Here is a 17,385-nt window from a genome sequence, read left to right as displayed (position 1 = left end):
GCTTCAATCTCGCGTTGAACCGGATATAGCTCTCGCGGTCTTCTTTAGCAACCTTTAGCTCTCGCGGTCTTCTTTAGCAACCTTTAGCTCACGGTAGGGTGTGTTGGGCTTAATATTTAAACCAGGGTTGTGTGCGGCGTGCGCTCGGTGCGTCGAGGTCGCGCCTGTATAGCGAGATAAAAATACACGGCATCGCCTCTAGGGAGCCTTTAATCGACCATCCTAGTAGGAAGTCCTATCTGTGTCAATTCAAGATATATGTGTTGGTTAGTTTACTTTTTTTCCTTTACTTATATTCCACACACACACACACACACACACACACACACAGATGAAAGTTCAGCGTACATTTAAAAATGTTCTTGAAATGTAAAAAAAAAATGTTCATGACATTTTGAAACATGTTCATCACATTTTCAAAAAAACAATTATGAGATGTAAAAATTGTTTACATAATTTTTTAAAAATGCACATATTATTTTTAAGAATGGTCACATGTTTAAAAAACATATAAAAATGTAAAAACAAATTTTGTGTAATTTTCAAAAAAAATCCTATCGTTTTAAAAAATATTTTATGAAATTTAAGAAAATGTGTCATGCTTTTAAAAACAGGTTAACGAAATTTTAGAAAATGTTCATGCTATGTTAAATTTGTTCGTGTAGTTTGAAAAGGTTTTTTCATAATAACATATTAAAAAATGTTCATGACTCCAAAAAAAGTGTTTGCAAGTTTAAAAAAATTATATTAAACACTTGAAAAGAAACTCAATGTGCATTTAGCAAATGTTCAATATGTATCCGAGTAAACGTTCATCATATATTCGCAAAGTTCTCAATGTGTATCTAAAAAGTGTTCAATGTGTATATTTAAATGTTCAACGTGTATTAAAAAGATTCCCCATATATTTGAAAAAAAAAAGAAAAATAAAAAAACCAAACAGCAAAGAAGAAGCCGATAAAAAACTCAAAAGAAAAACTGATAAAGAAAAAACATAGAAAAGTAAAAAAAATCCCCTAGATCATTCCCGAAACCGGTGGAAGGTTCCCCGAATGTTCCCTAGAAGCTTCCCAAAAACCGCTCACTAACACAGTTATTGGGGCGCCCATTATGTCGCTCTCTACAGGCAAGCGCAAGTTCTGCCTCGCAATAAGGGATTTTTAGCATTTGCGGCGTGCACCATCCGACCAAGTTACTTAGATGCATTCTCATTAAAAAGTCATTTTGATGTCAATTACTCAGATCTTAATGACACATGAACAAAACATTTCAGCACCCTGCTGCTATGCTATAACTTCCAGTTTAATTTAAGGAGCGTTGTAGCATGGTTGGGAGCAAAATCGTTCACGGCGATTTTTAGCATGTAGTGTAAAACTGTAAATATGTCATTTTCAATAACTAATTGATAAACCTGTAGTTGAGACAGCCATCTTGGGGTTGAGGCTAATAGCACCGTTGCATGTTAAAATTCCTAACTTCTGTAATCTTCCATGCGTTCCCAGGCTCCTTTTCGCCATGGATAAACTAAACCTTGTAACCCAAATTACTGCCAGAAAAAATAGCCATGGATAAACTAAACCTTGTAACCCAAATTGCTGCCAGAAAAAATAGCACTAGATCATTGCCAATGCCGATGATAGGGTGTTAGTAGTTATGAGTATATATTTGAGATGAGGATTATATTCTGGAATTTCAATCTAAGAGATGATATCAAAATGTTTGGCGGCAGATCCATGTCAAACATCTTGCTTCACAGCAAAATGTAACAAGCACCTCCTTACTACATGAAACAGATTAATAACATCGGACATACATCAAAGTGGAGTTTTAACCTTCATTACAACCAAAATGATGCATGATTCTACTGGAACAGGTTTGACGTTCATAAACATGATTTTCTGCTTCTTCCGCCTACATTATATTAGCATAGTGATGGACGATTCTACCACACTTCAAACATTGAGAACTTGAATGAAATCTGTAGGCCACCAGGAGCATGTCGAACAGATCGAGCTTGGGCACCGTGGTATCCACCCCCAGCAGGATGCAGGATATTCTCAGAGCACAGGCTACAACCACCAATGTTTTTGGGTTTGCCTGCGAGTGTAAAATCATTTATGTAAAGAACACCACACACACACCCGCATCATTCATCAAGATAAAATTTGTGTGAACAAAAACTGGAACTTGGATTATTGAACATACCTGGGTCAAGCTTAACACATGAAACACAAGATATTTTCCTCGTCCCCACAATTTCCGATTCAGCAAAAGTACTTGGGGATGAGATCAACACAGTTGGTGGCTCCTTTTCGCTTAGCAAGGAAATTTGCATGGAACCAGATACCATTGAAGACAAAGACATGGCTGCTCACTGGTTTAACCATCTCATGCTCATCCCCCTAACAAATTCACAAACATAAGAGGGCAGTCCAAGGGTGCATATATGAATTAATAAGTAGCTAGGCACTTGTAATGCATTATGAACTGTTAGATTTAGTCTGTGGAATTCACCACCATAAGAGGGCAGTTCAAGGGTGCAATTAAGTGCCATGTAACTGAGAAAGAAGTTAATCTTATCATGAAAAACAAACTGGGAAAGGATAAGGAAAAGGAGAACTTGGGCAGGTCAAGAGGTGAATCACATTGCACACTGGTTCCATAGTCTTCACCGCACGTTGGAGCAATTAAAGAGTATGCTCACAGTTTACAAGGTCCAGCTCACTGGGATATTGCTGGGGAACATTTACAGAACATCAAGACAAGAAGACTATTTTAACCTTGTGACACCAGAGTCTAGAGAACTTGCAGGCTGTTCTATAACAACACTTTCATGTACATAGGGCCAAACTAGACCTCTTGAGCCTCAGGCAGCACAGCATACACAGTGCAGAAGCATTCTAGACCACATGCTAGTTTCTTTATAATCATAAACACCCATGTCTCAAGCTTAATTACATTCTAGAGCACTTGCAAGATCAAGTTTGTTCCAGTTTGACTTATTTCCACTAGCGGAAAATGGCACACTGAGTTTCAACACACAAAGTAAAGAAAGCTGAAGAGTTGTCCCAATCTGATGAACTAAATGTTGAATGAATACCCTGCCACTAAGTGCAGTATGCAATATTTATGCACTTGAGTAGAGTAGAGCAAACCTGATTCATGTTGTTGTAGTGTTCCAAAGCCACACATGCACACGTCGGAGTTTGCCATGTTGGATCATGCTTAATTTCTATCCTGTAAGAGCAGAAGTGTCAACATTATACGCATATTTGCTTGTGTGTTTTGCATCAAACTAGTACTTATGAGTTAACATTGAATGGCTTGCTTGTGTGTTTTGCATCAAACTAGTACTTATGAGTTAACATTGAATGGTATTATCACATAGAACAGAAGCACTAAACCTTTAATAACAAGTATAAAGTCAAAAGGCGATAACTTACATCGACAAACGATTTTGGACCTCGATGTTAATTATCACTAGTGAGAGATTACAGCTCATACTTCTCGATGGAGAACTGAATGGCAGGTGATAACTTGCAACGACAGACAATTTTGGACCTAGATACTATACGTCATACTTGTTGATGGAAAAATAAATAGCAGGCAGGGAGCACATGAAACATAACAGATAAGAGATAAAAGAAGCGATTATAGGATTGCATGTTGCTTAAATATCCTAGGCACCAAGCAGAATTTACTCCCACAAATGTGGAGTTGTTGCATTTTAAAAGAGAATCTCCTAGCAGGGTGTGCAGAAACAACTAAACCAAGTGTTCAAGAATATATAGATAGATAAAAGACAGCATCTATCACCAGCATACAGATTATATTTCCAGTACTTGATTATGTAGTTGAGACTATATCAAATCCCATTTATACCAATTATTACTAAATGCTAATGTTGGTCTATTCAACAAAGTACTCTCTCCGTATGAATATATAAGACGTTTTTGTAGGTTAGGCCTACAAAAATGCCTTATATTTTGGTACAGAAGTAGTAAGTGGCAAGGGCAGGGGTCTGAATCTTGGCTCATGTTGTGAGCATAATAGCAAATAGAGATAGAACAGAAGCACTAAACCTTTAACAAATACTCCCTTTGTAACTTAATATAAGACGTTTTTCGACTTGACACTTCAAAAACGTCTTACATTAAATTACGCAGGGAGTAGAAAGTCAAAAGGCGATAGCTTACATCGACAAACAATTTTGGACCTCGATGCTATCACTAGGGAGAGGTTACAGCTCGTACTCGTCAATGGAGAACTGAATGGCAGGTGATAACTTGCAACGACAAACAGTTTTGGACCTAGATACTATACCTCATACAGTCATACTTGTTGATGGAAAAATAAAGTAAATAGCAGGCAGGGAGCACATTAAACTGTGTCATAACCAATGACCCTCAAAGATGGAAGACATGATGAGAAAAGTATTGTAATGGAAGGACTTGATGGTGAGATAATAGATAAGAGATAAAAGGAAGGGATTACAGGATCACATGTTGCTTGAATATCCTAGGCACCAAGCAGATTTTACTCCCATGTACAAATGTCAGAGTTGTTGCATTTTAAAAGAGAATCCCCTAGCAAGCAGGGTATGCAGAAACAACTAAACCAGCTGTTCAAGAATGCATACAGATAGATAGTATAGAAGACATAATTTATCACCGGCATATATACAGATCATATTTCTAGTAGTACTTGATTGCATAGTTGAAACTATATAAACTCCCATTTATACCAATTATTATTACTAAATGCTAATGTTGGTCTATTCAACAAACTATATAAGCTTGGCTCATGTGGTGAGCATAATACCAAAATCACGGACAATGGCATCGATTCAGTTCACTATATCCATCAATCAAAGAATTAATCCAAAGCATGCAGCACATTAGGGAGAATTAAGTAAGGAAGTGATCGCGTTGCGGGTGTGGAGAGGTTACCCGTTGTCGTAGCGACTGGGGGCGAGCTTGCGGTTGCTGGTATCCCGGACGACGCGGTTGTGGAGTCTGTATGCGGTGCGATGCCAATTAGGGGGGGCGGAGTGCTCGGGCTTGGGCGGGGGAGCCGGGGCCTCCACGCGGCGTGCGGGCGGAGGAGCCACGGCCACATCCTCCGAATCCCGATGGCCGTGAGGGGGCGAAGATGGTCGCGCAACCCTCGCAGCTCGACGCTTGGGCGGAGGAGCGTGGCCCTCGGCGTGCCGGAGGCTCCGCCGCCTTCGCCTCCGGCCTGGACCGCTTGGATCTCCGGGGTTCGCCGGTGGCGCGCTCGTCATGGAGGCCGGTCATCTCGGCGACTCCGGCGGTGGTACGGGATGGAGCCAACAACGATCGAGAGCGGGTCCGGAGCGCCTAATGCGTCGCTTGTAGCGAGACCGAAGAAGGTCGCTCTGAAGGAGCGCCCTCCCAGCCGCAAGTAATGTGCAGGCCCACCTTTCAGATTAGTTCCTTCATTTACTTTTCTTCATTCTTTAGTTTTTTTTGTCTTACTTTTGTCAATATTTTTGAATATATTCTAAATATATACATAATCCAAAACTTAATTTACACTTGCAAAAAAACTAAAATCAAGATTTATACTTCCAAAAAATTTAACGTAATCTGAATATATACATAATCCAAAACTTAATTTATACTTCCAAAAAATTTAAAATCAAGATTTTGAAGAGTGTTAACGCAGTGCAAAAAAAACATTTAACGTAACTTAAAAAACGCTGGTAGCTTTCAAGACAATGCTTGTGACATTTAAAAAATATTCACACGTTTCAAAAACATGTGCATGGAATTCTCAAGAAATTTAATACAATGTAAAACGTTCATTTAATTCAAAAAATGCTAAACGTGTATAATCTTTATCCGGATGTATAACAAGAACGTGTGATCTCTACGAAAAACATAGACATCAAAAAATATATTTAAAAAAATGTTAAACATGTATATTAAAAATGTGAAACCCGCATAAAAAATGTTTTTGACGTATACAAAAAATGTACAGTGTGCATCGACACAATAGGCATCAAAACATAAATTTTAAAAAAATGTTAACCATGTATTTGAAAATTTTTAAACATGCATTAAGAAAGTTATTAACACTTACGAAAAATGCACAATATGTAATAAAAATATAGACCTATGTTGAAAAAAATGAAAAAGGAAAACAAATAAACCGAAGGGAAAAAGAAAAAGGAAACAAGAAAGCCGGAGAAAAACCACTGCAAAAAATAAAAAATAAACAACAAAGAGAAGAAAACCGAGACAGAAACAAAAAAAATAGAAGAAAACGGAAGAAAAGAAGAAAAGATTGGCGAAAACCGAGAAAGAAAAGATGAAAAGCAGTAAAAAAACATTTTTAGTGATATTTTTTTTAAAACGTGCAAACATTTTTAGGAGTCATGAAATTCTTTTTAAGTCATTAACATTTTTTTAATAAGTTACGAAGAACTTTTTCAAAACTACACGAACAATTTTTATCATTGTATGCACATTTTCTAATATTCCATGAACCTATTTGTGAAATGTGACACATTTTCTTAAATATCATAAAATATTTTTTGAATGGTAGGAATTTTTGTTAAAATTACACGAAGAAAAATTTACATTTAAATATATTTTTAAATAGCATGAACATATTTTAAACATGCGACCATTTTTCAAAAATGATGCAAATATTTATTTAAGTACAATACTTTTTTTGTGAAAATTTGATGAACATGTTTCTAAACGTGTGAACATTGTTTATCATGTCATGAACATTTCTTTTTATATTTCAGGAACATATTTTAGTATGCACTGAACATTTTCGTCTCTGCGTGTGTGTGTGTGGAATATTTTGAAATATAAATAAAGGAAAAACAATGAACGAACCAACACGTACATATTATTGAATTTAACATAGAAAGGACTTCCCACAGGGCCGGTCGATTAAAGGCTCACTTGAGTCGATGCCGCGTTTTAATCTCGCTATAGGCAAGACCTTGACGCACCCGGCGCACACGGTACAGAGCGCTCGTTTAAATATTAAGCCCAACACGCCCTACGTGAGCTAAATATGGCTAAAGAAGACTGGGAGCGCTTTGTCTCGCTTCAAGCGAGATGAAAGAGGCGGTCACTTATAGCGCTTTCTTAGGCCTTGTATAATGATAGGTGCTTAGAAAAATAAATCGGTATTTTCTGAAGCACCAATGTCTATTTCTACAAAAATTATGCTTAATTAAGCATCTACCCTCTATAAATAAACATCGATGCTTAAAGAAATGTTGGTTTATCTCTCTAAGCACCTCTCAAGGAGCGCCTTGCATTGTACAAGGCCTTAATGGGTCGGCCCAGCGTAGGAGGAGACTCGGCTTTTGTTTTCCTTCCTTTTTATTTTTATTGCTTTTACTTGCATTTATAAAATGAATAATATTGTATGTGTATTTAAATTTTAAAAAATGTTCACCACTCATTAACAAATGGTCATGCAGTGTTCAAAAAATGTTGCACAACCTTTAAAAACTGTTGGTAGCATTCAAGAAAAAACGTTTGTGGCATTTAAAAGAAACTCATGGGCTTAAAAAAATGTGTGTTACTTTTAAAAATGTTTATACAATGTAGAAAACTATTAGTATATTTTTTTAAAGATATTTTATACCATTCAAAAATGTACCTGATATCTAATAAAAAGTTCAGGCGTTTAAAAAATACGTTCGTGGAATTTTAAAAACTATTTATATAATGGGAAAAATGTCTACATAGTTTAAAAAATGTTCAACTTGTGTTTGAAAAAATGTTCAAGTCGTACAAAAATAATATTTATTTATTTTTTGAAAAATATTATTCAACATGTATTTGAAAATGTTTAACGATAAGAACAGATGTATATGAAAAACTAGAACATGTTTTGAAGAAATAGAAAGAAGAAATACAAAGGGAAAATAAAAACCATTAAAGAAACATAGAAAAACGATAGAAAAATGATGAAAAGCGGTCCAAACCGGTCATAGAAGCTTCCAGAAACCACTCCTGCAGAAACCCATATTGGACCGGCCCATATGGCGATCGCCTACTGCGAGACAGAGGGGAAATATAGCCCCCGAAGAAGACTCGTCGTTAGTATAATCTGCACACCAACCAGGCCCATGAAGATATCTTTTAACTCACTGCTCTGTGAGCTCAAGAATGTCCGGCGCAACTCTATAATGCAAACAACATCCGAAAGAAGGGCCAGTCAAAGCCCACGGCTGAACACGCCGTTGCTTTACTCTCCGGCAACGCACCGTGAGTATCGAAAAAGGCTTTCGCCCCGCTTTATATATAAAGCAAACCGCCAAAAGCACACATACACGGACTAGTTCAGAATGCACCGTGAGTAGAGTCCGGTGGATGGGTGGAGGCCACTGGAGCAAAAGTAAAAACCCAGTGAACCGTAACTACCGGTGCTTCTCCACCGCGCCAACTCGCCAACTCACTGTCCTGGCCAAAGTGCACGCACTGGACGGGCCGGTGGTCAAGCATACGGAAAGATTATCCGGCCAAAAATTTCTTTCTGAGAGAGAGCTAGCTGGTGAAGTTGCTTGTCGAGCCTGATGCATGCTTGAACCAAACGAACAAAAATGCTTGCAGGAAAAGGCCGGCAAGGCAACAATCTGCACCTAGTCCAGGCGCATTTTCTTTTTCAAATTAACGTGTCGACGCGCGCGTGCGTGTAGCTGCCGACAACGACGCATGTATGCAAAAGATGTGGGCATCTTTAATAACAAATCTTGCCTACATTCTGTATTCATATACAAAAGCTGCGTCTCCCTACTTTTTATACGCCTACTATGCTAGTATACTCTGTACCCCAATCTGCATTTGGTCATGATCTCAACTTATCATTCTTTTTTGCCAGATAAGCTCTCAACTAATTAGGGTATGCACGTACACACCCACCAAAAAAAACTAATTAGGGCAATGCACGTATACAAAAAAGAACTTTATGAACTAGCATACATAATACATCAATACATGCATGATAGTGGAAATTAAAGCCAGGTCGCATCACAACTAGAAGAACAATACCGGTAAGTAGACATGGGGAGCAACATACACGTACGTATACTACCAGATGGCCCGCCGCGGACTAGGATTTTTTTATCCTTCTTTCATATGATTATGATATAATACGAGTTAGTAAAAAGATATAATATCTAACGGCATGGAAGCAAACCCAAACAGCACATTTTCAGGCTATATATGTATCCAAAAAAGTGGAAAATTTGTAAGATTTCATCTATAAATATGAAATTATGGCATACTCCCTCCGTCCTTGAAAGAGTATACTTCCAACTTTGTTGGAGGGTATTGGTTAGCACTTTTTTGGAGGAGGATGCAGATTACACGAACTGCATCGCTATTGGATTATGTGCGCTTGTGTTCCGACTTATCGATATATATCGGGGAAACATTTTTTTTCGAAAAGGGGGATCTCCCCGGCCTCTGCATCAGAGTGATGCATACGGCCATCTTATTAATGAAATAAAAGGTTCCAACAAGGTTCCAAAGTCTCCGACTGAAAAGAAATAAAAAGACAGCTCACACAGAGCTACAGAGGCTGGACACACAGACTAGCCAAGGTAGATGATTTCAGATATACGGCCCTATAACACAAGCCACCGGCCGGAGCAGCCGCCAGAACCTGGAGCCACATCGAGCGGGCCCTATAAAAGCCTTCGTTGTAGCCGCACCGCTCCGACTAGCCACCATCGCTGCCTCTCTCACTAGCTAGGTGTCGTCGACCGCTCACCCTGCTCCGAATGAATGTGCATTAAGTCGCCCTGTACCCAACCGCGACCATATCCACATGAGACACATTTGCGTACGCGCAACCGTGTGGACATATGCCCAATTGCAGAAATTTGTGTTTGACGTGACAAGTCACATCGTAAACAACAATTTTTTGGGAACACGCAAAGATTTGTGCATCATTATATTAACAAAGGGCTATGATACGTCGTGTGCGATGTGAATCACGTCACCCACAAGTGTTTTTGACTATAGCTCATCACAAACGGTCGCCATTTGTCGACTGTATGAGGTGAATGAATCACATATTGTTCTGGTCTAATTTGGTGTGATAAGAGGTGTTAAATGACTTAATATGTAATATAAGTGACTATAAGTATGATTCTATTTGATGACCTTAATGCCATATTCTTTATGTCACATGAACCAGATAACAAACAAAATAATTCCCATAAAAACTAATTAGCGACCAGAGATTCGTCTAGTGTCACTAAAAATATATATTTGTCTTAATGAATTAAAATATGTCTTGCATTTTGGGAGAGAGGCCACATTTTGGAACGGAGGGTATGGAAAGCATAGCACAATCAACAGAACTAATAAAGAGAGGCACGATAGATAAGCAACAGAGGATTGAGTCTGTGACACGTGCATTCGTACATTAATTAGCTTTGACACGTCATATCTGAAGATTCTGTCCACGTTAGTATATGCAAACGTCACCAGACAAATATGCTACGGGAATGTCACAAGCATCACGGATACAGCTTCATTATATATATATACACTATCCAGAGTCTACCAAAGGGGCCGTATAAGTTGCTTCTGGACAACACTCCTGCAAAGATTTATTTTCAAAATCTGTGCAGTATACTATATATTGCTGGAGTATATTGGTACAGAATACATTGTTTAATTAACCCTCTATGGTGACCTGTATAGCCATACATATATGTCACTCCTTCCGTCCCATAATATAAGATTGTTTTTTAGTAAAAAAATACTCTTATATTATGGGACGAAGGGAGTAGATGCCAGTGCCCTCTCATTCTTCCTGTTCAGTTTTTTCAAGCGGGGCTGGGATTATTAATATCAATTGTTTACAAATTGTAGAAACACTGTATGGACCAGCTAGCTGTATGTATTGCTTGGTCTACCGTATATTTCTTATGGAGAAGTTAGGCAGCACATATATCCAGCCATATATAATATCTGTTGGCAGAAAATGATAGAAGGGATTCCAAAAAATGCATTATACAGGCAGGGTCCACCGATATTCCTGCACAGCCAATGATCAACAGGACATGCATGCTTCAACTGATTAATCCCAATGATATATACCTCTACACAACACGCTAGCTGTGTTCATTGGATTGGATATATGACAAATGGTACGTGTCTCCAGTTAACATCATTGATTTGCAATTTTCGTTGGTAGCTTACCAAGCAGATCGCTTGGTGTCTCCAGTTAACAACTGTACATGCATATCTATGCTACTATATATACAACTGTAGTACATTGTTCGTGCACACATGCGTTTGCACGCACATCACGATCGAATCGCTGCAAACCAGCATGGATGAATATGTGCATGTTTGGTAGTACAATCTACCAAACAATGTACTGTAGTATATCGTACATATCGTCTTTATCCCATATCGCAAATCGATCAATCATTTCGCGATCATGTATTGTATACAGATCGATTCAACATCGGGACCAGTGCTTCATGATGTGCCCTAAGATTCCACAAGTATCAGTCGACGTCCGATTCCTATGCGCGAAAGTTAAAACAAATAAAGGAAACGGGACATCTCGTGAAGTTGTGATCCATATACATATACACATGCGTCTGTGTATCGGTGGTCCTGTGATTATAAGATCGAAGGAGAAGAAACGAAGGGAGCAATTATGGCGTTATATAGGTTGGTTGTTTGATCAGAAAAGCAAAGGCATGGTCCTGCCTTGCCTACCTTTCCGCGACCACAAAGCTACCACAAAAAGCAGTTCCATCTGCCTTTTCAATCTTCCACTCCCTCCATTCCTAATTCCTAAATATAAGTCTTTTTAGAGATTCGAATATGGACTATACATGGAGTAAAATGAGTGAATCTACACTCTAAAATACGTCTATATACATCTGTATGAAGTCCGTATTGAAACCTCTAAAAAGGCTTATATTTAGAAACGGAGGGAGTACAAGTCATCTTATGAATGCCGCCAAAACATGTAATATTCCACTAGAAGAGCAGTAACCAACCTTTGAGATAATTCACTAGCGTTTTCTGCATCTAAATAATTCACTAGCCAGGTGAGCTGTATTTCTTTTGCAATGTCGTTGAAGGGGTTATATTCCATACATACTAATGGGTGAAGAATGTGTGGTGGTTGATCAGACTCTCTTACGATTATTCTTCTCGGTCATCTAAGAGAAAAGGCAAAAAACATGTTATGCAATAGATTCTCTCTCAACGTTATCTCTAACAATTTATGTTTGCATGCTCCAAATATTTCTTCCATGTCATTTGGAGAGAGAGAGAGAGAGAGAGAGAGAGAGAGAGAGAGACTATAGGTGATGGCGGGTACCCCCATCTCCAATGGCGATGGCAATAGAGCACAAAGGATTCAAGCGATGCAACTGTTCTGATCCCGAGCTCATATGAGCTCGGGTGAACAGTAAAATAAAAGATGAAACAAAATTGAAAAATTCCTAATTTTTTGTGTGTGAAATTTTGACAAATGTTTTCATAGGTTGCAAAAAAAATTCACCATATGACATTCGTGGAAAATGTGGCAAAACAAAAACAAAATTGATGCTCGAAAACTTTATTTTCAAACGCATTTTGGAGCAACGGGTTTTTTGCCACATTTTTCACAAATGTCATTTGATGATAAAAATTTGCAAGCTATGAAAACATTTGTGAAAGTTTCACACAAAAAATGGAACTTTTCTGAACGTTTTTTGATTTTCCTGTTCATCCGAGATCATGTGAGCTCGGGAGTAGAACATCACTTTGGGATTCAAGTTTCTTTTTCCCCCACCAAACCTCTTGGTACGTACTTGGAGAAAATTTAAAGCAGTGTGACTAATGGGCCTCACCTGGCCTAGAATGAGTGATCGTCACCATCCCTCTTCCTGGGCCTAGTTTGGACGTAGACTAGTGGTTTGTACTGCTGGGCTATACTCCCTTCTTCCCAAAAATATAAGGCACGTATTGAATTTTTTGGTCTTCATTGCATAACTTTGACTATAATTTTCACTTATTGTATCTCCATAATTATTGTAAAGACACATGAAATAGAATTGTTTATTGATACATGTTCAATTCAAGTGTTTTGGTATATATTAATAGTCAAAGTCATGTATAAAAAGAACGGTGCAAAGTCAAGCATGCCTTATATTTTGAGAAGGAGGGAGTATAAACTAATGAAGCGATTTCACCGGTTTTTGTGCTTATACGACACCGTACGTTGCTAAACCAACCAGATTTTATTTTTGAGAAAAAAGCAAAAAAACCCAACGAGATTTACTGGGTCTGTCCACACTGCGCAACATGGGAGAGCGTCTCGTACGGGCTTTGTCCGTTCAGTAGGTGGTTTTCACACTTGGATAGGCTAGCATGGTGTCCATTTTTTTTCATTTTTCTATTTTCTTCAGCTCTTTCTATTTATTCGTAAGTTTTCCTTTTTCTGTCGTGTTTATTTTTCTCATTTTCTTTAAAGTTTCATTTATTCTTATATTTATATTGTACTTCCTTTTTCTAATTTGGTTTTCCCTCCATTCCCTTATACAAGGCCACAAACTCACATTACAGGTATCAAGATAAAATTTAATGACTACTTTTGCAAGCCAACTTTTCTCTTCGTTAACTCGGATCTTTAATACACCACATGCAATGGAAGGAAGGAATGGAAAGAAAGTAGCTGATTGTCATTATGACTACATGCATGCAAGTATTAAGCAAGTTGCTAGTACTAGAAAACATCATTAATTCTTGCCTCGATTATTGTTGATGGCCTTGTATAGATGTAAAACGTATTTTTCATAGTGACCTTGTATAAGGGAATGGATGGGGTATTGGGTTTCTTTGTTACTTTTTTCCTTTTTATTATCCTGATTTTCCATTTTCATTTTTTCTATTCATTTTGAATGAATTATTTTGCCAAAAACACACATATAATTTATATTTATTTTAATACATTATCACTTTTCAAATACATGTTTCAGATTATTAATAGATGCTAAAAAATTAAATACATGAAAAACATTTTTTAAAGATGGTGCAAACATTTTTTTTGAAACTATGTTCAAGAAATTGAAATGCATGATTAACATATCTTAATATTTTATTACATTTACATTTTCTAATAAACATTTAAAGTTTTAAATACATGGTAAACATTTTTATATAACTTGTATATGTTACAAATAAGAGTTGGAATTTTTTTCCTACATGATGAACAATTTTTATAATATGATAGATATTCTATTGTTACACAGCAAATATTTTTTATGTACTTGATGAATATATTTTTACATACACGATGAGAATTTGGAAAAAACGTGCAAACATTTGTTTAGTACACGTTGATCCATATTTGAGAACACGACGAATAGTTTTCAATGTGCGATGAATATTTTCTAATACATAATAATTCTTTTAATATATGAAAATGATTATTAATGAATAAAAACAAATATTAATACATGATATTTTTTCATATTCAATGCATATTTTTAACTGCATGTAGAAAAATTCAATACATGCTGAACATGTTTCCTAAAGACGGTGAACTAATACCCAATAAATATTATTTATTACATGATGAACCTCTTATATAATTTTTAAATAAGTTCATAAAACATATATTTTTAGCATATATATAAGGGGACAAAAATGAAAGTTGAAATAAAATAAAATGACCAGCGTCATAGGCGAGCGAGTGATGTAGACTGAGGGTTGTAGGCACTGCCGCTACAATGAGCCAGGCCCATGTACCCCGAGCTGTGGAAATCTGATCGTCTTGCTCACATGAAGCAATATATAGATGCACCCGAGACAAAGCTCTTAGTGTTGCACACTTGCACCCACCCCCTAAGAGCAACCTTGGAAAATGGCTGATGGCCCAAACTATGGAGATAGGCTAAAGAAGACTTTGCTCTTATAATCATATGGATGTTTTCCACGGCCATGAAGATACTTGTAGCTCGGCTCAGTAAATTTTTAGGAGATGAGAGGCTCAAGTTCCACAGGCAGCCTCAATATTTTTTGCCAGTTTCCCTCGTTTGTGGCCCTCGTGCTGCGAGGTGAGGGGGGCCTTATAGTGTAGGGTCAAGCCCTTGTGTGCCCAATCTTTCACAATTTGAAGGTGGATTGAGAGAAATACTCAAGAACACAAGGAAGCACCAGAACAATCACTTAAGAACATAGACTACTTTTGTTGTTGTGAAAATGCTTTGCCACATAAACTACTCCTTTCACCATATTGTCATTGCTACTAATAATCCAGAACAATCACTTAAGAACATAGACTACTTTTGCTGTTGTGAAACTGCTTTGCCACATAAACTACTCCTTTCACCATATTGTCATTGCTACTAATAATGTTTGCAAGCAAGTATTTGCCACATAAACAACTCAATTACTAAAGCATATACATAGTGTTTGGCTCCCCTTGTGTTAAATCAATAAATTTGAGTTGTAATACTTCTCTCAAGAATGTTATGATCCCCTACACTTGTGGGTTATCAACTTCACAAAATCATAATCCCTACTGTGACTAGTCCTCACAACCTTCTTTGCACATGATCCTTCTCGATTCTTGAATTTTCTCAATTCAAAGTTGACGACTTTATCGTGCTTATCGTCATCACCATGAGAAAAAGTCTCCACAGAGCTGATTAACCCTTCGTTTATTCTTCAATCAACAAAGATATTAGTACTATCATAATTATAATATGGATTTAAAAAGTATCCAGCAAAGCGCAATGGAGAACCAAGTCATTCTTTCTTCTTTTTCTCAACAATATCAATCACATCTTTGTAATGGGACTCTACATTGCCGTAGACTTCCTTGATCTCTTTATTTTCCTTAACAATTTCACTATAAACTAAACTATAGATGGATTTACATCCCCAACAACCAAACGAAGGACTTTTACTAAAGGCTCAAAGGCATTCATGCAAAGCTTCAAGTGTTTCCAAAAAGCCATGCTCATCATCATAGCTTTTGTTGGCATTCCCTTTTTGGATTTAACTTCTCTCAACTTGTTCCATCTACCATCAACCACCATCTTCCTCAGTTGATCCTTTTTGTGCAGAAGGCTTTCCAAATTACATAAGAAGAAGCAAATCTAGTGACCCATGGCCTTATGATCTCTTTCCCTAAAGAGAAGTGCCTCATGCAGTCTAAGGTCCGTGTATGCCCATAGAGAATGATAGTGAATGCTTTTTCTTTATCAAGAACCTTACAAACCTTGGCAAGTTGCCAATTCCTTGCAACGTCAAGTCAATGGTGTGCATTACACAATAGCTCTAAACATGTTTGGCTTCTTCTCCAACAACACCATCTTTGCTCCAATGCTATTAGAAGCATTATCAATCACTACTTGCATCACATGTTCAGGCCTACTTCCTCAATTGCTTCATCCACTAGTTCGAAGATGATTTCACTTGTGTGCAATACACAGTCGACATCTCATTCACACTTATAAATTTGAACCATCAACACAGTTTGTGCACAAGTCTAGTATGCTTCTCCTCTTCCTGTTTGACCAATCATTAGTCATAATGGAGCAACCATTCTTCATGTTTTCAGCATCATGTTCCTACAACAAACTCTTCACTCTTGTATGTTCCTCACTCAACAAACTCTCCCGAATGCCATGTTTAGAAGGCGGCTCAAATCTAAGGCCAAACCTCCCAATGACTTCACACATTAACTTCAAATCACCGTTGTCACAAGCATTGAATGGTATAGCTACAAATACAATACATACAAAACTAGTAAGTGCCAACGCAACCAATGGTCAAGCATTGTAAAGTAGTATAAATAATAGATGGCAATGAACATAAAAAATAAATAGTTAATTACCTTGATTGTACACTTATCTAGCCACATATTGTTGCCCTTCGTGCGTTCTCTTTTTCCAAAGTTCCTTGTCTATCTTCTATTGCTGCAAGGGTTCCCCTTGAGTTAATTTAGGATCAATTGGATGTGTCCACTTGTCAATGGGACCTATCTTGTGTGGCTCTGCGCTTTTGATACAAGTAACTTCAGCATCTCCAATGCGAGAAATATTCAGACCTTCTCGGAGATCTAGCTCACGGACAGTATTTTCCCTCCTCTTCTTGCATGCATCCTCAAGAGATTTCTTGCACCTGCCTTTTACTTCATGCGAGCTTTTCTTGCATTTAACGACAATATTGCCAACATGCACACATGCTCCTTGTGATGATAAACACCTCTAATGCTCACACCCATAAAACATACACTTCACTTTGTACTTGTTGTAAGCATCAACTAGACTCCCATACTCCCATCCCACGTTCTCTGACTTTCTCTTCCATCAATGGTGATGTTGCATTTGCATTAGCCATCCTACAAGTACTC

General features: G+C 37.5%; 1 protein-coding gene across 1 annotated transcript; it reads right to left on the bottom strand.

The window, feature by feature from the left end:
- Positions 1-1,682: 1,682 nt before the first annotated feature.
- On the bottom strand, positions 1,683-5,437 carry LOC109758580 (uncharacterized). Its single transcript, XM_045229467.2, has 4 exons — positions 4,950-5,437; positions 3,156-3,237; positions 2,206-2,402; positions 1,683-2,097 (listed from the first exon to the last, which is right to left on the bottom strand). The coding sequence occupies exons 1-3, from the start codon at positions 5,282-5,284 to the stop codon at positions 2,265-2,267; spliced, it is 555 nt and encodes a 184-aa protein (XP_045085402.1). The 5' UTR covers positions 5,285-5,437; the 3' UTR covers positions 1,683-2,097; positions 2,206-2,264.
- Positions 5,438-17,385: the final 11,948 nt, after the last annotated feature.

This window comes from Aegilops tauschii, chromosome 6 (genome assembly GCF_002575655.3).
Source record: "Aegilops tauschii subsp. strangulata cultivar AL8/78 chromosome 6, Aet v6.0, whole genome shotgun sequence".
NCBI classification, from domain to species: Eukaryota; Viridiplantae; Streptophyta; class Magnoliopsida; order Poales; family Poaceae; genus Aegilops; species Aegilops tauschii.
The sequence above is the reverse complement of the archived record's forward strand: the minus strand, read 5'-3'. Positions and strand labels throughout refer to the sequence as shown.

Bases quoted from the DNA above. Each gene is read 5' to 3' on its own strand.
- LOC109758580 (XM_045229467.2), bottom strand. From the start codon at position 5,284: ATGACGAGCGCGCCACCGGCGAACCCCGGAGATCCAAGCGGTCCAGGC. The intron at 3,238-4,949 runs GTAACCTCTCCA...CTGCTCTTACAG, and splicing joins CCCAGTCGCTACGACAACGG to GATAGAAATTAAGCATGATC. The intron at 2,403-3,155 runs GTTTGCTCTACT...TGAATTTGTTAG, and splicing joins ACTACAACAACATGAATCAG to GGGGATGAGCATGAGATGGT.